Below are 24506 nucleotides of genomic sequence, written 5' to 3'. Positions count from 1 at the left end.
TCAATCTAATATTACAGAGATTAACTCCGCAATATTTAGTTAGAGAATCATAATTTAATATTAATTGATTTGAGTAATATGTTATATCGTACACAATACGACCTTGGAAAATTTTGTTTTTCCTTTAGCGTTTTCCTTGATGTTACGTACGTAGATATTGAGGAATTAAGGAGTATACAATTACGGAGTTGCTGGTAGCCTCTTGTCCTTTTGAAATGAATGTTGGTGTGAGTTAAACAATCAATAGCTAAACAAAAATTAATACATATTGTAGAATCGTGGATCCAGTTTTAGATTGACTAAACACAATGTTATATTAAGAGACTAATTAGCCAAGTTTTAGATTGACTAAACACAATGTTATATTAAAAGACTAATTAACCAAAGGGGATAGAATAATTTCCATTAGCGACAAGGCTGGCCCTGTGAGTTTGGAGGCTCAAGGCGCAAAAAAAATTCGAGCCCCAAAATAAAGCGTCAGTGATAACAACTTCAAACCCAACCAACAATCCAACAAATTCAACAATTCAATGATTTGAATCCCTAAAGAATATCATATAGAAAGCCTCATGCATATAGCAAATTTTCAACAGAGAATGAATGAAATAGGGACGAAAAAAACACAAATAGAGAAGAAAAAAGCCTAAATTTCTTCAAAACACAAAAGAAAAGGCTTCAAAGATCTTACCTTTTTGCTTTTTGGAAGATAAAATCAACTCTTCAATCCCTAAATGTGTTTGAAACTGATCCCCGTTCTTGGTCCTCACTGGTAGTCATCAGTTCTATCATATGCCTCGTTTTCCTTGCTGGGCTAAGAGCACCAAAAATAGTTCTCTTCTTAGAGTATTCAGAAATGCCCACTAAATCTTCATCTAGATAAAAAACAATAGATCTATAGTTTTCCTGATAGTGATCTAGCAGCACCAACGACACTGTTTTTAGAGAGAAAGAGAGTAGGAGAAATTACTGAATAAAATAACTAGTTGGAAAGAAAGAGAGAGAGCAGGGGAAATTACTTAATAATAAGCAGAGGGTTAACTTTCTTGTAATTTCATTCCTAATCACAACTGGAAGAAGAAGAATTTCACTTCTTAGTTTTTGGGGGCTGCTGCTGCTATCTCATCAACAAGAAGAAGATGAGAGAGAGAGAACCAAGGTTTAAGATAAAGAATAACTATTTGTAACCATTGGATTAAATGGACGGTCTGCAGGAAAAGCTGACTCAAAGCAAACCAAAAAATTAGAAAAACCAAAGCAAAAAAGAAAATCCCGCCACACTGACACCGCGCTCATTCTCTCTCTCTCCCTCTCTCTGTCTCCCCCCAAATTCCCCCAAATTCCTTTTCTGATGATTTTTAGGGTTTGGGTATCAATTGTTGGGTTTAGGGCTTAATCAGCAACTGTTTGGATGAAATTGCAATTCAAGGTATCAACTTTTCTCTCTGTTTCCCAATTTCCAGCAAGTAAATTTCAATTGGGTAGCTTCAAGTTTTAGGCTTTTTTGTGTTTCCAAGTGGATAGATTGAAATGAAGCACTAGGGATCCGGTGAAAATGAAGAAGCTGCAGGCCTATATAAATTTTTTTTTTGAGGCCCCCAAAATCTGAGGCCCTAGGCCTGTGCCTGCTTCGCCTGGTCTCAGGGCCGACACTGATTAGCGAACGAAAAGCTTGTGGCATGATGTGTGCGCTACGAGGACCAACATGCATCATCTCAAACAAATTTACACAGCTCATCGAACATTTTGATCGATATCTATCATTGCTAAATACAAAATTACTAAATTTAACTTCTAGTCGAACAAAGGAGATACAAGATTATTTAACAACGTACATATATGATTGTATTCATTAACGACGTCCTTCCCAAAAGAAGCAAGCCAACCCCTCTCTTTTGAATTGAAGGCTTAATGTTGAGAATATAAATTCCACACGGTAAAATGGAGAACTTGTCTAGATTTATAAAGATTATTATTATTTAAATTTTTTTTTTGAGGATAAAGGAAGACTAATCTATTGATGTAAAATCATAATGACCTCACTCGGTCAAGTATGAATGGTACAAACACCCCTCTCAGCAGAGAACTAAAACAAAACAAAAAATCCAAAAAAATAAAGTTCAAAACAAAGAAGACTACCAGCAAAAAGCAATAAAACTAAAATGTGAAACTCTACGCCTCCTAAAGTGAGACACATCCTTGATCCTTTTAATGCCTAAGACCCTCTTGGTGTACGTCGCCACGATCAAACAGGGCCCATCACACCCTAGAAGACGGAGAGGATTATCTCCTACTCAGATTGAAAAACAAGCAATGCTGCCGGCCCCTCATGCACGACATGCACACCACCATGATCATCCTCAGTTGAACCCGAGACCATGGAATCAGAACCACCATAGACAGATGAGCTTTTAACTTTGTTTCTCTGTCCACGAGGCCTGCCCTTCTTCTTATAGACCTGGGGAGCTGACATCACCTTCACCTCAACCAAACCTTTAGAAGAAAATTCCAAGCCTAGGTTTTCCGGTTGCAGGTTGGCCCGGACAAGAGCCAAGCTATGTTTTGCTTGATCTTTTGCCCTCTTCAGAATCCTCCTCTTCCCTGGGATGACGCACCCACCACCGGATCTTGAGTAGAGGTTCCCTCAGTTCCAGACGACATCACCAGTTCCGAAAGCGAGCGAATCTACACCTATTTCTTCTTCAGCAAATTGGGAACCTTGAAAGCAGAAAGCAGAAAGCAGGGAAAAAGATATGGATAGTTGGGCATTTGCCCTGAAAACTAGGGCTAGAATAATTGGCCTCGGTGCCTGCTGTGAACCCACCTCCACCACAGTGTCAATCTTCGATTCATCTTCCCTAGGGCAGCTGTGCCCTCTATGATTCAGTATAGCACACAACCTGTAGCTCCCCAGAAGCCTCTCATACATGAAACGCAGCATTAGGACGTCAACGGGAGAAACCCTAACCCTACGATCCCAGCACACCAGATCATTAATGGACAGAACAAGCTGAACCCAAGCTTCTCCTCGGCGAAGCGCTATACGGTCCTCCTCGGTGAAGCGCTATACGGTCCACCTCCAAAACCTCTCCAATCGTCCCTCCCCCACCCAACTAGACAGTAGGTTCTGTCAAGATCTCCGGTGGGATACCCTACAGCACAACCCAGATCCAAACAAAGTCTAGCTTCACCTCAGAGATCTCTGAGAAACCATTATAATCATTCAAGAGAATCATGGCACGTTGAAAACCCCACGGGCCTCCCTTCTTCATTCTAGCAATGTCCCGTTCATGAATGAACATAAACAAAAAATGGTCACCCCGTGGTTGGACCTCCACAGTCCATGTCAATCTCCACATCGATCTCACCGCACTCCGAAACGAATCCAAGACCAATGCTGTGCAAGTGTTAAGTCTCCCCACGAAGTAAAACTTGCGAGCAAGAAACTCCCTTCCTGGAACCCTATGATTAAAACCCTAACCCTAGCAGAGCGAGAGAGAGGGAGTAAAAGTCGTGGTATGTATTATTTATGTGTAATCCATTAGATTTATAAAGATTTTGGTTAACTTCATCCATTATCAATTGATTTTAATTATAAAGCCCAAATTATTATATTATGGTAATGTGCCTTTGAGGAATTAAGCTAGTGTAATCACTTGTTTATATTATTAAAAAGAATATAGTAGTGAGTGACCCTTTTAGTTTGGATACAAAACTTTATTATCAATCTTCATCGAAACCTAAAAAAAACTATATTATCAATCTCAATGAGCCTAATAAGGAAATTAAGTAGCGCGCATATGATGTTTTACAAGATTTACAAATGATATGTTTGGACTACACGCTACTTGTTGTATTATTTTGGATTGTGTTGGTTTTAGATAATAAAAGGGCAACCAAATGACAACCAGCTAACTGAAACAACAAAAGAATTAAAGAAGATAAAAAAGTTGGCGTACCTCTTCGTGTGAATCAAGGGGCACCTATCCATTATATGGATCAATTCTTAATCTCAATTAATCATGTAATTTGTGGAAAAGTATAAGGTCAAAATGAGAAATACCATACAGCACTTCTTTGTCGATCTGGATGATATAGAAATTTGGGTACCATTGTGATCCTCTATATTGGGGATGCGACTCGTTTGTTGGGTTGGCATGTTTTTTTTTTCCCTTCCTCTCCATTTATAGCGAATTTCTGTTTCAATATTTAAGTCCTGATGGATTTTCTCTTCTAAATCTTCATAATTGAGATTTGTAACTCACAGTCAAGCCAAGGCCTCCGCCTTTCTTATGTTTAGGAAACATAAACAAAAACCATACATCAAGGAGACATAGAATCAAAATTCTGAAAAATAAAGGTACATTACATGATGATAATCATATCTAAAAAAAAAAGAGAAGTATTTTTCTCTAACCAAATAAATAATTTCTGCTCGCGATTGAATGTTAAAGTGAACAATGTTAAGAATTGTACTCGCACAACTTGTGAATGATCTTTTGAAGATGCAATCTTACCAATAAAACAGATCACCTAGGGAACACGTACATTTATTTCTTGATATTTCAAGCTCAACTCAATGAAAAATGACAAACGAAAAAAGAAAAGGAAAAAACAGGTTCAAATCACGCAGGGAAATGCCAAATACAACAAAAATAAGTGATCTAAGGCCATGGATATACTAGTGATTAGGTGCCTTGATGTAACCCACATGAGTAGAATTGGCAACTTTAGTCAGGTCTTCAACTCATAAGCAATCCAACAGCAGAAGTATCCCAAACACTTGCAGTCTGAACTACACTTCTGACCACAATATCAACCTCCTTCGCAGCAGATCCTCTGGTGTACTTACTCAAGAAATGATCTGCCCCTTCAACCTTGTAGTAATGGAATTGGAAACTGTTTGCCTTACAAGAAGTAAGCTTTTCCGGCGCACAAGTCTCACTCCAACCCAGCAGTCCATTAGATGACGGGCAAGCAACGCATTGGTTGTCTTTACAAAGGCCAAAGCTGCCGCATCCACTACTAGAATTTTGTTCATAGACATCGGTTCTGGACCGATGTTAAACTAATTTTCGACCGATGTCTTAGTGGGTGTAGAGAAAAGTATAGACATCAGTATAAGCGCGTTTTCAACCGATGTCCCAAACAACAACCAACATCGATTCTAAAAAATAAATCGATGTATAATCGTTATAATCATCATATTTTTGTATGTTAGGTATGTCTAATTCTTCATATTTTCACATTTTATGCTTAAAAAAGTATATGTCGAACAATACCTACTTGAACATTTGCATCGATTTCTATTCCAGAAGCGATGTCCAGTACACTTGTAGACATCAGTTTCCATGAGTATTGTTTGTTCGTGGCCATTTTTACATGTAGATTGCCACATTATTTTCCTAGGAACGATGTCTGTATCTTTATTCTACATCGTTTTTTTATTCAGAAATGATGTTTCCTTTAAGACAGAATATCGTTTCCAATTAAGTAAACCGATGTTCAATGGTATTATGTACGTCAGCTATTTTTATTCAAACTGATGTGTTAGTTCATTGAAGACATCGTTTTTGCTTTCCAAAACCGATGTTCACCTTTTGACCACACATCGGTTTGCTCCATGGTAGGTGATTTGTATGTTCATAATAGATTACGGTTTGGTGATTAGAAATCGAGAAATCGATGTGCAGTAGTTTTGATTACATCGGTTTTGAGTTACAATTCGATATATTGATAATCATAGGACATCGATTTCATCTAGTTGCTGGAAAAAGAAATACATTTCTCATCACCCAAAAATTGGAGCTTTCCATTAATTTTCTTTCCAAATTCATGATTCAACATAATTCACAAAATAAAACCCAAAACCTACAAAGGCTAGCTTAGAAACATATTAGCAACCAACTACAAAAGTACGTTCTACACCAAACTTTGCTTCAAAGCAAAAACTAGCCTTACTCAAAATCATGGAAGTCAAAAGTCTTACACCAAACTCTGTATATAATCAGCCACTTCAATGCACACCTCGTCAATATCATTTTGGCTATATGATTTGCGCGCCTTTACTGCCCACTAGAAATGTATAAAACAACATATAAGTCACAATCATTGGGTAAAATTCCACAGTTAACTCAAAGTAGGATAAAGTCTTACCTCTTTCCTTAAAACATGTGTTATCAATAAGGGACCCTATAAGTAATGTAACAAAATTCTTCAACCAGGGGTGCACAGATCTCCTCATAATTTCTGGAAATATAAAGTATTTTGTCAAAATCATGTGCCAAGTGTAAAAGAGAACAAAATATAAGATGAACAATCAATACATAAGTAATTTTAACACACTGCAAACAAAGAAGGATGTAAGTTCTTACGACCTTGTGATTAATTGTTTTCTTTGTTCTTTTTTCTTTCTCAGCCTTGTGCTTATACTAAACCCAAAGTCCAATCAACATCCCTTATTATTTTACTCAAACAGATATATCTCTCTCTAGAAGTCTATTAAAACCATAATTAAAATCTCCACCCCTCTTTTCACTTATGCACCTTGAAAGTATTTAATACAGTTGATCAGATCACTGACCAGCAAATAAGTATATGGATATCAAATATATCGCAGTTGATCACAGTTGCTTAATTTCAATATTTCCACTTCAAGTGTACACACACATCTATCTTCTATTGACAAAACTTGAATGCTTAATATATGGCTGGGAGAAAATTACTGATTACTTGATTAGGGAACACAACATCTGCATGCACTAACCAAGTGATTCATTCCTCCTCATTATACCCATTCCGGATAATTTTCTAAAATAAATGATATGATATTAATATGATATTATGATATTACTTACTATAAAATTCTCAGATTCCTTGTTCTTTTGAGTCTCCAGCTTCTTCTGTAGCATGTTTACGATGGCCACATATATCAAACTCCATGAGCCTAAGAGCCACAGCAACTGTTGTAAGTGGTATCCATGGAAGCACAACAACGCTATCAGGAAAAGAAAAATTGCTAGTAACACGTACGTCCTTTTTCATTTGAGGAATATAGCAGCTCACTGGTAGTCTCAGAGTTTGAAGATAAATATTCTATCTTTATGGCACCGTCCAGCGATGCCAGAACCTGTAAACTATATATATATATATATATATATATATATATATAAAGAAAAGTAAATTACTTAAGGCACGCTGTACATGGCTCAAACTAGTACATGTTGTGCAAAAATAATTTCTGTAATTCATAATTAAGAAATAAAACTAGAAATCTGTTATTCTTTGACAGTTATTATGGTAGTTTTGTTGTCAAATGCCATGTGACGCTTATGCTGGTTAAGTGATTATAATGACATTCCCAAAACCAACACAGGGCACTTCCATCACCTAATTAAATGAAGGGATATGTGAACTGGACCAAATTGCAACAATTAATAAACTTTGAAACTACAAAAGTCCAAAGTGTAGGGTACTAAAAATATTAACTCCGACTTTGATTAAAAGAATCATCTTTAACAAGTTTACAGTAGCATTCTCAATTCCAAAGAAATTATTGTGTTTGACCATTAGTGGATGTAAACCTCCACTATGCATCGACTCACTGACCTCTTAATGGTGCCTCTCTACATCTTATTTACACATGTTCCAAAAGAAAAAAGAAAAAGAAAAGAGTTTCATTAATAGGGAGCAATGCCAATATGTAACCTGGAGAAGGTCTTCAGCTGATGACGAGGAATGTAACTTTCTACCCCAAGATTTACGGTTCATGGAGGTCCAAAGAGGTTGAAGAGCTTCTAATGGAACAGAAACCTATCATATGGTGACAAAAATTATTATATATATATATAAGTAGAACGAACTGTAGATTATGAAGCAAGAATGTCAAAAGCAGTTACCTCAGTCAAAGCTAATAGCACTTTCAGCAACCTGATCTTAAAGGGAGAAGAAGTCGAGCCACGTAAATTACAATCAGAATTCAACTTCAGTTTCTCTTTACACAGTACCTCATCAAGCTATCAACAAAGATCAATCACCTCCACAAGCCAGTCAATAAGTACTGCACGCATGGTCCGGTTGAGTCCTAGTATACTGATCATCAAAGTAACCTTACTACAAAACAAGAAGCCATATGCAACCATTTACAGTGTGCATCTTCCTCTATCAAAATGAACCAACACTAAGAAGAGTCATAAAGCACATAATCCTTTATCCATAAGCAAATGATAATCAACAGTAACTTACCTTCGGGAAAAAAGAAGCCTTAAGAAAAGATTGGATAATGGGTTGACAAAATCAGGTGAAATAAGCTGATAAAGAACCAGTTGCAGGATTGCAACCCACAGGCTCTTTGTGATGCCCTCTTGATAGTGTCAAGCTACGGCATGCCCAATCTAGTTTTCAATCACAACACAAAGGACAAGTTTTATCAAATCCCCAACATATAACTAACACCTACATAGAACCAAAAAACTAAACAATAACTCATCATACCTCATGACCAATTATCATAGCTATATCGGCATATATCACTTCTAAAATTCTTGAGCAACCCTATGAAGACCACAATCTTCCCACCCGGCAAGCAAAACACATTGACATTCGGCTCATCCACCACCAAAATCTCCCAATCCAAATCAACCAAATGCAAAGTGGCATCCTTAACACCACTATCATTACCCTTCTTATTACTATGCTCAATCCACTTATCATCAAGAATCTCATCCTCACGTGACCAATTCCCCTCCATTTTCCCCTTCTCACCCTCCATCAATGACTGCACAGTCTTACTCCCCCGGCCTTCGAATTCCAGTCGACCTCCTCCGATGCATCCCCCATGTTAGTCCACTCCTGATCATGCCTCAACCCTCTCTTCAACGCATCAATAATATCCTTGGAAATCAGCCTAACCCTCACACTTTCCAGGTGTATAGGATGCCAAATCTTCCCCTTAAACTCGACTTTCAACTCCTCGAACTACTGCTCTCCTAGCAGATAAATCGAACAACTCACAGCTTAATCCCAAAATCTGCATATTCAATTTCAAAAACTGAATACTTCACAATTGAAACGAAAAACCCAGCCCTTTCTATCCGTAAAGGAAGAACAACAACGAAGCGGAGCAGAGAAATTACCTGAAACGAAGGAGGAAACCAGAGGAGTAGAAGGAGCGGATCCCCCAGGGTTCCAAACTGTGACGTTTTTGGTAGTCAAGGTGGCGGCGGTGCTATCGGTGACGGTGACGGTGACGGTGTCGGTGTTGCTGCAATCGGATAGAGGCTTCAGCTAATTTATAAATAGCCCACAGATCTATACAATAATTCCATGTAACTGACCTACCTGAGATGAGAAGCTGATTGATCTCGGTCGGAGGCGGAGAAAGGTGGGGACTGGGAAGGAGCTGAGGTTTCAACGACATTGTCGGGGTCTACATTTCTTTGACTCTCCCGGTGCTTCAGATTTCGCCGGAGAATGGAGGAGGAATGATTGTTATGGTGAGAAGAAGGAGCTCGAGTTTGGGGAGGAGGAGCTCAAATCTGGGTTGAGAATTGAGGTCAAGACTGAGGTTAGGGTTTATGTTTCAGTTTTGGGTCGGGCGCTTTTTTTTTCTAAGTGTAAAAGTTTTAAGTTTTAGTCCCCGCTTCTTCATTTCACTTAAAGACTTAGCGCTTTTTGCAAAAATAGGTTCCCGCACATTTTCGAACTAAATTTTTAACACCGGTCATTTTAAGAACTGATGTTAATGACATACATTTAAATCGTTATTTTTCTAAAACGATGTTAACTTACTTTTTTACATCATGTGCAAGTCTGACCGATTTAAATGATGTGATGTAAATGAACAGATTCCTAGTAGTGATCACTCTGGCAGTTGGCACTCGGTTTCAAAGCCTGCAGAGTCTCTGCCCTAAAGAGTGAAGGTCTGCTCCCATTTATTTACCTGGCCATGGTAAGCGTGAAGCCTGATGTTTCCATCAATTCCAAGCCTAAGATAGGTCAAGGTGCCATTGAACTTGGGCCCCCCAACATAGGCATTTCTAGCCGAGGACTCTAATGTTAGGTCCCAAACATAACCATCATCTGTAGCGCTGTTCAACTTCACATGATCTAGCGACCCCTTCTGAATGGTAATCAGTTGAGAGTAGAGCAATGGCTTTGGGGAGTTGTTGCTCTTATAGTACAAAAACAATACCTTGGGCTCCAAAATAAAGCTGTAAAGACCACCTCGTAAACCTTCCCGTGAGGCCCGGCTAACGAGCTTGTTTACTCCTCCGGCCCGTAGAGACTGTCCCACTAACAGAGTGTCAGTAGGGTAGTCAAAACTTTGCCACACGGACTTACCTTTTGAGTCATAGAGTACCATGTTTCCATTGGCAAGCAATTTGAAGCCTACAACACCCTTGTTGGCAGCGTTGGTTTACCGAGCCACTCGGCCATCGGCTTTGACCAGGACAAGGTTACCATCGGTCCCCCACGAGAAGGTGGCATTTTCGCCAACCGGGGAGTGGCTTCGGCTTTGGCCAAGACGAGGTTACAATCGGTCCCCAACGAGAAGGTGGCATTTTAGCCAACCGGATTTCCCCGGTTGGCCTCCCAAACCCAAGGCATGACAGTATCCGAACTCGTCAAACACTGCGGACCTAGCATAGAGCTAGTGGGGGCTACCGTCCACACTGCATCATCATATACACACTGATATATATATATATATATATATATATATATATATATATATATATATATAGAAGCTCTAGACAATTTTATGCATTTGAAAGTGTATTATGTAGCTTTTGCCCCCACAAGTATCATGATTTTGATGATTTCATGCATGTTTAATCTAATATCATAAAAATTTCTCTTTATTTTCATATGTTTTATGCATAAATTATTTTTGGAAATGGGTGGACAAGGATTTCAATTTTCATTAGCTACTATGGTTTAAATTCACCCCCGCATAACTAATTTTCTAGGTCCGCCACTGTTGTCAAACTCATACAAAGTGCAAGAGTGAAGGAATTAGGGGTGTTGTAGTAGAAGCGAAGTTGGAAAGGGAAGTTAAAGACCTGAAACAGCATACGATAGCATGCCCAGTATTCAACCGTATTAACCCCATCATCTCCCTCATTGACAAGCTTGAAAGTTCGATCTGCAGGAACTTGAGCTTGAGCAATGGAAGCAATGAGTGAGAGAAGAAACAAGGAGAGCATTAATGGCATTATGAAGGTAGGGGAAGACATATTGTAGCTTGGTATAAGCTGTAATCACTGATCAGATAGTCCTCTATTTATGCTGATCCTAGATCGAATCTGAAACCTATTTATGATTTTCTTCTTGACATGGAATTGGATTATCCGTCGGATGGTCTTTTTTAAGCATTTGCTTTAACATTATATGCACCCACTAATGCAGACGCCATGTTTGAATCAATTCCCTTCAAAGCTGCACAATTGTGCAGAGTTTGTAATGTACTGATATCATATTTCTGCACTTTTTAGTAAAGATGCTACTTCCCCCATTACCGATATAGTACTTGTGCAGATAACTAATTTGGTTGAATAGTAATATTTTGTTGTTGTTGTTGTTGAAAGTCCCTAGAGAAAATTTATTTAAAAATAAAAGAAGAGATACAAAGAGGGGACCAACCCAAACCCCATGTTAATTGTAATATTACGTACATACTAAACTCTAAACAATCTTAAAATAGAACAATGAAAATTCGTAGCCCAAAGCAACCTCGTTGGACGTAATCACGAGATCAAATCCACGAGGAGAAAAAGCCGTGTCAATTGTATGATACGGCTGGTCAATCTTCAAAACTTTTACTAAATTCATAACATCATTAAAGCCTAAATCAATTAAGAACATTTTTAACAGATTCTCTATTTTGATTCCTTAACTATTTTAGAGAATATGTTTAGTTTTTTATATATTTTAGCAGCTACACCAGACACCTAAGTGGCTCTCCATTATAAGTTTTAGCTATCTCGCTCCTAAATATAGAGAGAGCGAAATGAGGCTCTTTATAATTTAAAACATTTATTTTAAATTGTATTATGTAATTTTTAAATATCATTAAACTATTTAATCTTTATTTAAAAAATAATATAAATTCAAAACTAACTAAAATATAGAGCACTGATGCAGATGTATTTCTAAAGTGACAAACTAAAATGAGTTTGAACTACTTTGACTAAAATTTAACTAAAAAATAACTAGCATTGCTAAAGATACTTTAACTCCATAAATATATTACAAATTAGGTTTATGATTTTTTTTCCTTATTAAGAAACGTATTTTATGGTAAATAAATGGATTAAATTTAGTTTACCCCCCTGAGGTTTGAGGGTAATTTCATGTTAGTCCTTGTCCTCTCAATTTAATCAGTTTACTTCCCGAGTTTTTCAATTTTCTTCAACCGTGTCCAATGTGGACGTTAACTGCTGATCTGGACCCAAATTTGTGGGTTAAATTACACATGTATCCCCAGGCTTAGAAATCGACCCAATCTTCTTCTTCTTCGTTCTCCGGCTACCAAAATCACCGCCTCCCTCAAATCCACTTTTCCTCCTACCCTCCACAAACCCATACCTGCCCACCATCTTTTCTCCACTCTCTGAGCTCCCACAAACCCAAATGCTTGGCTCCGGAATTGCATCACAACACAATCACTCAAAATCAATTCCCTCTCTCTCATCTTCTCAAAACCAAACAGAGGATCAATAACAAGAATCGAAATCGAGCGCGAGGATAGAGAAACGAGGTGAGGCCGACAACCGAGATGGCTATCGTCCCTAACTCTAAAGCAACCGAAGAAGCAGCCCATAGTTTCGGTGACCGATCTGTCAAGAAATGTCAACACTGATCTGCACAAGAAACGTCAACACCGATCTGCACGATTGAAGCATAACATCAATCTCTAAGAACTGAAGTGGTCAAAGGGAATCGAAACCCTATCTTCTTGATTTTTTTCTCTTTTTTTGGTGATAAGGGAAGAAAGAGAGAGAGAGAGAGAGAGAGAGTTAGAGAGAGAGAGAGAGAGAGAGTGAAGAGGTGCAACCATGGCAGAACAATGGGTGCCCAGAGTATTTGTCTCATGATGCCGCAGTGCGTGAGCTGGTTTCCGGCGTCACCTGATGACGCGAAGGCCAGACAGGATTTGTCAGAGACTGGCGAGCATGGTGGTGGTGGAGGTGAGTTGCGATGTGTAGCTAGGGACTAGTTGGTAGAGGAGAGGGAAACTCAGATCTACTCTCTCTCCTCTAAAGTCTTTGTAAACTAAAATCCGGGAGTTGAATGGGTTGATTTTGGGGAGCGGCAACAGTGAATAGAGAGAGACCAAAGGAGGGAGATGAAGAGTGGTTTGGTTTTGGGGAGGAGGATCAGAGGAGGAGGAGGAAGAAGAAGAAGACGATGAATTTGTTTCTTTTTGTCATGGAGTTTTTTTTTCCTCTTGAAATGACAATTGTAGCCCATAAACATTAGACGGACTGGACACGGTTGAGGAAAATTGAAAAACTCAGGAGGTAAACTGATTAAATTGAGAGGACATGGACTAACATGAAATTACCCACAAACCTCAGGGGGGTAAGCTAAATTTAATCCTAAATAAATTTATATGGGGAATTGAAATATGCATGGTCTTTTTTGGGATTACTTTTTTTTTTTTGAAGGGAAGACGACAACCTGTATTAAGTGAAACTAAGGAGTACATGGAGCGATGTAGAAGCATCAAAATAAAATAAAAAGCATAACAAGATGCACAAACACATCTATAATGAAAAAAGAATAATAAAAGATAACAAGATGCACAAACGCATCTAAAATGGGAGATAACCAGAATGTGACTTGATGTCGAACGACATCGTTGCACTGCATATGTCACGAAAGCAGTGTAAATGTAACAGTAATTGTAACAATAACCAGTGATATGATCACCTAGGAGAGGTGATTCGCTCACCAGGAGTTCGAAAGTAACCGAGGGTGTCAAAAACTCAAAAATTAGCAAACAAACTCCTAAGAACCAGAACCAATACCAGATCAAAATGAGCAACTGTCTCGGATCTAAGATCCAGATTTGAGTGTTTCCTGGATCCCAAATCCGGATTCAAATCCGGCCTGAAGCAATGAGGTCTGACCAAGCAGGCTTAACACAGATATAGGCCCAAATAGATCTGCTGTGAGCACCTAGGCACTTGGGCACCCTCGCTCAAATCTGGACAAGCAGTGAGGTCTGACCAAGCAGGCTTAAGACAAGATTGAATAGACTGTTACATATCCTTCCGCTGACATTTAAGGGCATAGACAGACAAGAAGACAATGGTAGTACCCACAGTGGTACATAGTAATAGACCTACTCATTATACATTCAAATATGTACAGGTAGCGGGGATTCTCCATTGGTACTACGCTGGAGGCGCTAGAAATCTAAGTTCCTAATACAAGGAAGTTATTGTAATTTAGACTAACCAAAAAACATAGGAATGGGCCTAGGGCTAAAAAATCCTGCCTAAATTATAAAGCCCAATAGGACATCCCCAAGAGAAGAGACCCAACTCAAGATAGGATTGACCCAAGCCTAGACCATAACTCCATCACACTTGCAGTCGCCTGTACAGCGCCGACCACAAGCCATGCCACGATAACCAGCTCTTCCACCAACCTCACCAAGAGCCGCCCATGAGAAGCATGTCGTCGAGCTCCGCCACGGGCCAGCGTTGCCCCGAGCCTCACGAGCTTCTGCTGATGCAGCGCCGTACCCTGAGCCTCACGAACTACAGGGCTTTTTTTTTTGCATATTGTCTTGAAATGGCTGTTTGATTATGCAGAGCAACTGTTCGATGGAATGCCTGAGAAGTGCACTATGATGCAAATATTACAAAATAGGTGGATTATGATGGTTTTTAAAACCCAACAGAGTTTAGAGATCATAAGACTTCCAAATGCAACTCAAATTATAAAGTTCAGTTTATAGTACGTTTTTGAATTTTTGGGTAATGGAGTAAGCTTATAATTTATTTGGGTAAGTGAGGTTAGTGTAGCTCAAATTTAGGTAAATAAACATTTTTCCTATATTAGTTTGTCTATCGTATATCCAAAGAATGATTAATTTTAAAAATCGAGAATAGCTAATGATTAATTTTGAAAATTTGGGGAAGTAAATTGATAAGCTTAAAAGTCTATTTTAACAAACTTGATGGAAGCGTAACAAATTGGCTAAAATAGATTTCAGAATAGCCAATTACGAAATTATTGAAGTCCATGTCCAGATCGTGGCATAGGTCTATGCAATGAATGTCGTTGTCCAATGATGTCAATAGATTTCATAATACCATGTGACCGTAGTCTTTATATCAATTGTCAAACAAATAAGAGACCATCACGTGAAAATACCAGCAGCGCTCTTAATGCCCGATTAACAAACTGCCTTATTTAATCCAACCACATTATAAATCCCGGGATTCCCAGCCAAAATAAAAACGGTAAAAAGCCCAGCTGTCAGCTGATTACAATTTAGGTGCCCATGCCAGATGATACTAGTGATTAATTAGGTGCCTTGATGTAAGCCACATGAGTAGAATTGGCAACTTTGGTCAAGGTTTTCAAATCATAAGCTATCCAACACCTTGATGAATCCCTATTGTAAAAGTAACCCAAACACTTGCAATCCGAAGTACACTTGCTACCACAATCGTCCTCCTTTGTAGCCGATCCACTGGTATACTTGCTCAAGAAATGATCAACCCCATCAAGTTTGTAGTAATGGAAGCTCTTTGCATCACAGGAAGGAAGCTTCTGGGGCTCACAAGTCTTGCTCCAACCCAATAGTCCCTTCGATGAGGGGCAAGCAACGCATTGGCTGTCCTCGCAAAGGCCAAAGCCCCTACATTTCTCCGGCAACTGGCACTCCCCTTCCCACCAGTAGTTATCTGAGTCGAAAAGAGTGAAGGTCGTCTCCCAAGCACCCCAGTCTACCTTGTCACTATAAGTGTAAAGCCTAATATTTCCATCGATTCCGAGCCTCAGGAATGTCAATGTGCTATTGTATTTGGGCCTAACCGGAAGGATTCCCCCTACCTGAGAATTGTTGAGTAGATACCGCACAGTAATCTCATAAGCATAACCCTCATCTGTGGTCGGCTCGCACTGCAATATCACTTGATCTATCGGACGCTTTACATTGAAGTTCCTTTCGGTGAATCTGTAGTAGAGTAACGGCTTCGGTGTGTTCTTGCTCTGGTAGTACAAAACCAATCCTTTCGGCTCCATCACCAAGCTGTATGCCCCATCTTTGTTTTCTGTGTCCGAGGCCCGGCTCACGAGCTTGCTCACTTTTCCGGCCTTCAGAGATTGACCCACCAACAAAGTGTCTGTTGGGTAGTCGAAGCTTTCCCAAACAAAATCACCCTTCGAGTTGTGAAGGACCATGTTTCCGGTTGAAAGCAACCTGAGGCCTACAACACCTTTGTTCGCGGTGTTCGTTTGCCAAGCCACTCGGCCATCAGCATCGGCCAAGACGAGGTTTCCGTCCTGCCCAAAAGTGAGTGTGGCATTTTCGCCAACCGGGTTTCCTCGGTTGGCCTCCCAAACCCATCGGAAAAGCGACTCCGAACGGCGCAAGCCCATGCGTAGAGCGAGGGTGAAGGCATTTGGGGTGGTGTTGTAGAAGGCAAGTTGATGAGGTGAGGCAAAGAGATCAAGCATACGATAGTCTCCATCGTATTCGACAATGTAAGGGCCGAATTCTCCTTCATTAACGAACTTGAAGGTTTGATTTGCAGGAACTTGAGCTTGAGCAATGCAAACAAAGAGTGAGAAGAGGAATAAACAGACCAATGAAGGCATTGTGAGGCTGGTTTATGTTGTAGAGCTTTGGAAAACCTCAATCCATTTATACCCATCAAATCCCTAATATAGTAATAGGATTAGTCTTTTATATAATTTATATTGGAGATAGATAATGATTGTGAATAGGATAGTCGGATGGCGACGATGGCGGCTTTGTTTAAAACATACGCTGGTAAGTGTACATTAATTTAAGCACCGCATGTTATATATACTCGCCAACCTTAACTAGTGCGATGTGCATTGTTGAATAATACTTCAATCTGAGCACTTAGCAACAAAATTACCGAGTACAGATTAAGATTAACCAATATATTACTCCTTAGTCTGATAAGAACTTGAAAAAGGTGTGATGGACCACCATGCCTGTGGCATCTTAATTTGGAAGGGATCTGGCTCTCTAAAGTGAGGAGGTTGTGAAGTTATGTCAATTTCATAAAATCTTGACTCTCTGTCTAATTTAAGGGTTCTGATAATTGACACATCATTATTCTACAAATTTTTGATTTTTAATCTAAACCCTAGTTAACTTGCCGTTAACTTAAATAAAAAAAAAAAAAATTCTTATCAAGCTTTTCCTTTCCTATTTCTCTTGAACTCATTTCTTACACTTGTGTTAATTAATAAATTCATTAAGAATCGATTCTATGTTATTCATTCTATTTTCATAATTACAAATCAAATTATCAGATTGTTTATGGTTTGGGTAATAGAGAAATCAGATTACCTGACAGTGACACAGTCGGAAAGATCACCTAGGTTTACAAGCAATAAACCTAAAACAAAAGGTTCTGGAGTCCACTAGAGATAAACGAGATAAATCTCAATTTGATTGATAATATGATAAAATATAGTTCTGCAGCCGTTTAAGGTTGCTTATATATGGGAAAAGAAACCGTAGGGCGACTAACAATGAAATTCTAAAGCCCACGGGTTAAAACAAAATAAATCCAAAATAAACTAGAAAACCTAAAATAAAAAGAATGCAAAACTAGCCTAAAAATTATTAAATCACAAATCGGATAACTAAGACTATATATTTTGGTCTAAATCTGATAGGGCTCACTAAAGTGAGTCTTGAAGATCTCGTCGTTCTCATTCTGGAAAGGTATCATGCGTCTCAAACAGACATTCTGGTCAAAAGTTAGTCAAATCTGATTCAAAATCAAAACCTGACTTTTCGCACGAGAAACTCGAAAAGTCCAAAACCAAATCTTCTTGAATATTCCAGCAGCTAGTAACCTGATTACGTGTGAGTTACCTATTTTCTAATCACTCTTCTTAATTTCACGCCGCTTCTTTATTTTTCTATTTTCCGGCTAAACCAGGTACATTCTCGTCCTACATTATTCTCCTCCATTATAAAAGAACTCGCCCTCGAGTTCGTCTTGAATAAAAGGCGAGAATTGGTAGACAAGAAACCTGATAAAAAAATTAGATACTTGAACCTGTGAGTCAATGGTCTGATTTTTTGCATATTCTGATGACACAATCATGAAGCCAACACCATAGATGAGTCTGTCATATGCACTTTGGCTGTCATAGGCAACCTTAGTAGATTCTTCTTGGCTCTTAAAGTTGCATTCTTGAATGACATCTGGTTCTGAATGGTTTATTTCAGGCTCCAAAACTTCTTCATTATTAATAACCATGTCAACACGAGCAATTTCATATTTAATCTCTTCTTCATCATGGATGATTTCTTGTGGGGCTTCTTCTGTTGAAAAATTTTCTATCTTCTCTTCAGTTAAACTATTATTCTCAATGGGCAAAACAAACTCTTTGGACTTTAACTTCTTCTCAAAAATCTTAGGAGGATAATTCTTGAAACAAAAATCTCTAGGCAGAAATTTTTCGCTAAGAAGACATTTCATCTTGCGCCATGTCCGAACACGCTTTTTTCCTTGCCTCTGACGAGAGCTCTGAAGTTGATCCCACCAATAAGCAGTATCTTTCTTCAGCTTCTGAGAAACCATCTTAGCTTGCTTGTGTTCTGGAACCTCCATGATCTCAAAGAATCTATCCACTTTAACCTGCCAATCCAGAAAATCCTCCATGTTCACCTGACCGGAAAAATAAGGAATATCAACCTTGATTCTGAGATCTTGGGAATCATGATCAACATCACCTCCACCACCATGTGGAGCCCTACCATGTTGTCCTTCCCCGCCTCTGTTACAATTGTTGTTGTTCCTTCCTTCTAACAGCCCACAATATTCTGCCATTTGAGCGTTGATGACTGCCATTTGAACGTTCATGACAGCGGTCATCTGAGCGGTAAGGGCATCCAAATCTGCTCTTGTAATTGAAGCATGTTCATCAACCATTGCTACAAAGGTAAATAAAAGAGACAAGAAAGACCTGCTCTGATACCACCTGACGCAGTCGGAAAGATCACCTAGGTTTACAAGCAATAAACCTAAAACAAAAGGTGCTAGAATCCACCAGAAATAACGAGATAAATCTCAATTTTGATAATATGATAAAAGATAGTTCTGTAGCCGTTTAAGGTTGCTTATATATGGGAAAAGAAACCCTAGGGCAACTAATAATGAAACCCTAAGAGCAACTCCAACAGATTCCCTATATTTTTATTTTTCTCTATTTTAGAGAAAAATAAGCTTCTTTTGCTCCAATAGATTCCCTATAACTATTCCTATTTTAGGGAAAGTGAGGAAAGAGATAACCAAATTTCCTATATTTATAGCAAACTCTAAAATTTTAAGGAAGAATATGGAGATTTTAGAGATTGTTGTAAAATAGGGAATCTGTTAGAGTTGGAGAAGAAAAAGAGGCTAAAGTTTTGACTTTTGCTTCCCTATAATACAGAAATTATAGGGAAGCTGTTGGAGTTGCTCTAAAGCCCACGGGTTAAAACAAAACAAATCCAAAATAAACTAAAAAACCTAAAATAAAAAGAACTCTTGCCTAAAAATTATTAAATCACAAATCGGATAATTAGGATTTAGGACGATACATTTTGGCCTAAATCTGATAGGGCTCACTAAAGTGAGACTTGAAGATCTCGTCTTTCCCATTCTGGAAAAGTATCATGCGTCTCAAACTAACATTCTGGCCAAAAGTTAGTCAAATCTGATTCAAAATCAAAACCTGACTTTTCGCACGAGAAACCCGAAAAGTCCAAAACTAAATCTTCTTGAATATTCCAGCGGTTAATAACCTGATTACGTGTGAGTTACCTATTTTCCAATCACTCTTCTTAATTTCACGCCGCTTCTTTATTTTTCAGTTTTTCGGCTAAACCAGGCACATTCTCGTCCTACATCATTACCATATTCTATTTTCATAATCCTATGCTCATCTTTCATGGACCTGAGAATTAGAAAATTGTTTATTAGCTTGATCGTGCATCATCAATATTAATGAACTCATGTTCAACATCGCAATTGAGAATCTGCTATGTGAGTTCAAAAAATTAATCATGGAATTGAGTTCAAGAGTTCTTAAAATTCATCAAGTTGCAATACTAAATTGGGATATATTAACTCCATCGGGAAAAAAGGAAAATTATTTTTGCTTCTCTTCCAACACAAACAACAACAAAAGCTAGTTCAATGTGCATTTTGGTCTTCGATCATGGTTTGGGTATCTTCAGATGTCTGGATTAATGGAATCCCACTTCAAATCAACATTTTCAAAAGACATAATCCTCTGTACAGTATTGTACATCTTCAGATTTGTGATTATGAAAATAGAATAAATAGCATAGGATTATTTCAAAACAGTAGTGCACAACCATGGTAGCAAAAGAGAAATAGAAAAGGAAGCATAAAGAAGAACTTGACGCAAAGAAAAACGTTGACGATAAATCCCAATTTTTTTTTCTAGCATTAATGGCAAGTTAATTAGGGTTCAGATGAAAAACTAAAAATAGTTGGAATAATAATGTTTCAATTGTCAGGACCCTTAGATTAGACGGAGAGTCAAAATTTTATGAAATTGACGTAAATTCACAATCTCCTCACTTTAGAGGAGCCGGATCCATTTGGAAATATGCAGCAACTTGAGGATGGAATCCATCAGTCTTATCTTGTCTTCCCCAAATCTATTGCAAATCAGCTCAGCAGGGAATGAATATAAGAAATGCTAGGACACTCATTAGCTCACATTACGTCTAAACAAATAAAACTCCTCTACTTTAGTCGTCATTAGTAACTAGTTACGTACACAACGCTAAAACTGGTAGTAAAACATATTAAACAGTACACCGTGCAATCTGTATCGTCATTTTTATTATAGAATAATTGTTGTGAAATAAAAATTCAGATAAAGTGTTGGAGACAGATAGAAAAGTTCATCTTATTCGTCTAATAAACCCCCCTTATATAGAGATATGATTTTACTAGCTAGACTTAAAAACAATTAGAAGTATGTTTCTACAACTATTTACATGAACATGCAATAACAATAATAAAAGTATTCACAACAATAGTTAGTTTTTTCTTATAGATTCGCTCATGTTAAATATGAAAGACTTTTGCATGTGTTGGATTGAATTTAATTAATGGATACATTCATCAACGTACAACTTCAATACTTTGATAAAAATTAACAAAAAACCTGCCAATAAATCTGTGCCAAACTAATAATCACTTAAGCTAAACGTCCCCTTCTCTCTCTAGCATCTGCAACGGAGAGTTAGGGTGTAGCCTTGTCGGAGTAAAGCGCTGGTGTCCTTGGTGATGGCGGAGATTCTTCGAATCACCTGGTTTCCCCCTTTCTTAGTAGTGGGGTGGGATTTTTTTTACACAAATTCTTTTAAATATGAAGGAGGTGATCGGTGGCTTTGTCCGCAAACTTGCTATTACAGAATCAGAGGAGGTGATCGGAAGGTCGGCCCGACCCGGCCCTTCCGGCCTAATAGATCGGGATTTTAGTGCGGGGGCCCATTTTAAGCGGGCCTAGTCGTGTTTCGTGCCGTGCTTGGGCCGACCCATTTATTATCGTGCCGGACTCGTGCCGGCCCATTTACATAAACATTAAGCCCGGCCCGGCCCATGGCCCGAGCCCATATCGTGCCGGGCCGTGCTCGTGCTGGGTTAATAACGGGCTGTGCTCGTGCCTACCCACTATAAAACACGATTTTAAGATCTTAATTTGAACAAATAAAAATTAATTTTATTTAAGTATTTAGAAAATTAAAATAAATTAAGTTCTACAATGTTTTTCTTAATCTTAGCTTTTTAAGATTAGATTTCTAATAATTTTTTATATTCCACTATAAGAAAGAAAGAAAGAAAAAAACTCAAAATATATTGTTTTTAGTATATTATTGTGAGATTAATCTTTATTAATATAATAAAGATTTAATATCTATTATTCTTTCCTTCATTCTATAGTTGTAGTATTATGAGATTAGTCTTTATTAATAAACATATATTTAATATTTAGAAAAAAAATACTTATGTCAAAACAAGGATATAATGTTTTGCTTCATTATTTTGACAATATAAAAGAAAGTATTGGTGAAATTGTCATGAGATTTTAAATAAAAATGTCTCATATTCAAATCTCATCATTATAGTTTTTTAATATTTTTAAAAACGAAATGAAATTTTTTGTTTGTAACGGGCCGGCCCACAATATATCGTGGTCGGGTCGTGCCGGGCCCATTACAAGCTCGGGCCGGGCCGGGCCAATGGGCCAATATTCTTAGGCCCAGCCCGACCCGTTATTCTAACGTGCTCGGGTCGTGCCGGGCCACTAAAGGGCTTGGGCCGTGCCAGGCCACTAACGGGCTTGGGCCGCTTTTAAGCGTGCCGGGCCCGTGCCGTGCTCGTGCTTAGTGGCCCGTTTGCCACCTCTAAGTGCGGGTAAGAGTTAGCATATTTAAGCCCCGGCCCAACCCTACCCGATCCTAAATTTTGTTAATTTTGATTACGCCCGGCCCAGCCCGACCCTAAGCCCTAAAATTTAGGGTAGGACCAGCCCTAGCCAGGCCCATGATGACCCCTAGGAAAAAGGTAGGTTTCGTGGTAATCAAGAAGGGTAACTCTGCTGCAACAAACAGTCTGAATTTGAGTTCTGGGCGCACTCCTAAGCATTCTACGGTGATGAATCTGGTTTTGGCCCATCACGAGCCATGAGGATCCTATGTAGGAACTGCCAAGGGATTGGGAACCCTTGAACGGTTCAGGCACTTAAGGGATTGGTGTCCCTCCATTCTCCCACTATTATTTTTCTCAGTGAGACTAGATGTACTTCTAAATAGTTAAAGAATCTTAAAGTTTAGCTTGGTTTAGGTAGTAGTTTTTTAGTTTCTTGTAATTTTAAGCAGAAAAAGAAAGGAACAGGAGTGAGTCGTAGTGGAGGCTTATGTCTATTTTGGGCGGCATATGTGACTATGAGATTACGTTCTTACTCAATTCACCATATTGATGTTGAAGTTGGGAAGCAGGATGACCCTGGTAGGTGGAGGTTCACGGGTTTTTATGGGCACCCCAAAACTGAGCTCCGATATTTGACTTGGAATCTCTTGAAAGTTCTTGGCTCCCAATGTCAGTTTCCTTGGGTTTTGGGGGGAGACTTTAATGAAATTTTGGCTTGTAGTGAGAAAGATGGGGGTCCATTAAGAAGTGAGGCTCAGATGGATGGCTTTACGGAGATTGTGAACTTGTTTTCCTTACAGCATGCTACCTGCTCTTGTTTTACATGGAGAGGTATTCGAGGTGATCTAGAAGTAAAAGAGAGGTTGGACAGGTTCCTAGCTACACCTAGTTGGTTGGATAGGTTCCTACATTCTAGGGCTTTGAATTTAAATCCAAGCAAGTCTGATCACCTCCCTATCCTAGTGGAGATAATTGAACAACGACAAAAGAAGAAGAAAAAATGGAAAAAGAAGTATGTAGACCCCGTGAAATTCCGAACGTCACTTTTGGATGGGATAATTTTTCGCGACTTTTGTTCGGCTGAAGACTTTTGGAAACAGTTTGGGCTTGGGCCTTAGGCCCAAAAATAGCTTAAGGTTAGGGTCTATAATTTACTTTGGACACCCAATAGACGAGTATGCCAGTGAACCTAGCCCAATAAGTTAGTTGACCTTTGACCCGAACATCTCACTTGATCCAATAAGGTTCTTGTAGTTCATAATAGCATCCTTGCATAATTTTGAAATCTATTTGTGCGTGCGTTTACGATTTTCTTGTTTTACCTTATTTCTTAACAATTGGCGGAATTTCTACTCGCCTTACCCGACGCTTTGACTTGATTCACAATTACGCAAGCGTACGTGTCATTGTCAAGATAGGGAAGTATTAACCCCAAAATTATCGGACCACGGGGATTAATGGCTAACCCACAATCCTTGGGTAGTCGGAACTAAAGTCACTAAGCAAACAAAAGAAAAAGAAAAAAAAGAAAAAGAAAATAAATAAAAATGCTAATCTAAGGCACCAAGCCCTAGCAATGCTCGGCTTTGGTTTTCACCAAAGCCTAATCAAAACTAAGAGCCTAGTGATGGTTATTTACAATGAGATAGAAATTGTCATTTGAAATTATAATTGTAATTTTCTAAAAGACTAAGCCAAAACTAAATGAACAACAACAATTAAAAATGAAGGAAAATAAGATAGAGAGATTTTTGGTACTAGGGATCGCTCTCTAGCAATTTCAATGAACGAACATATTTCAAGCAAACAAATATATCT

At 38.5% G+C, this 24506-nt stretch overlaps 1 protein-coding gene, 1 long non-coding RNA gene and 1 pseudogene across 3 annotated transcripts; all 3 read right to left on the bottom strand.

The window, feature by feature from the left end:
- Positions 1–4492: 4492 nt before the first annotated feature.
- LOC112166697 lies at positions 4493–11234 on the bottom strand (annotated as a pseudogene).
- Positions 5729–8620, bottom strand: LOC112166698. Of its 2 annotated transcripts, none has more exons than XR_002923383.2 (7): positions 8491–8620; positions 8242–8390; positions 7896–8109; positions 7705–7809; positions 6855–7126; positions 6154–6246; positions 5729–6072 (listed from the first exon to the last, which is right to left on the bottom strand). It is a non-coding gene; the product is annotated as an uncharacterized LOC112166698 (long non-coding RNA). The 2 variants fall into 2 exon arrangements; XR_002923384.2 differs by having other exon boundaries at positions 7896–8056.
- A 4079-nt stretch (positions 11235–15313) lies between the features above and the next one.
- LOC112166810 (epidermis-specific secreted glycoprotein EP1) lies at positions 15314–16885 on the bottom strand. The gene has a single exon (XM_024303713.2). The coding sequence runs from the start codon at positions 16837–16839 to the stop codon at positions 15538–15540; it is 1302 nt and encodes a 433-aa protein (XP_024159481.1). The 5' UTR covers positions 16840–16885; the 3' UTR covers positions 15314–15537.
- Positions 16886–24506: the final 7621 nt, after the last annotated feature.

Source organism: Rosa chinensis, chromosome 5, assembly GCF_002994745.2.
Source record: "Rosa chinensis cultivar Old Blush chromosome 5, RchiOBHm-V2, whole genome shotgun sequence".
In the NCBI taxonomy this organism is placed as follows: Eukaryota; Viridiplantae; Streptophyta; class Magnoliopsida; order Rosales; family Rosaceae; genus Rosa; species Rosa chinensis.
This window is presented reverse-complemented; position numbering and strand designations above follow the sequence as displayed.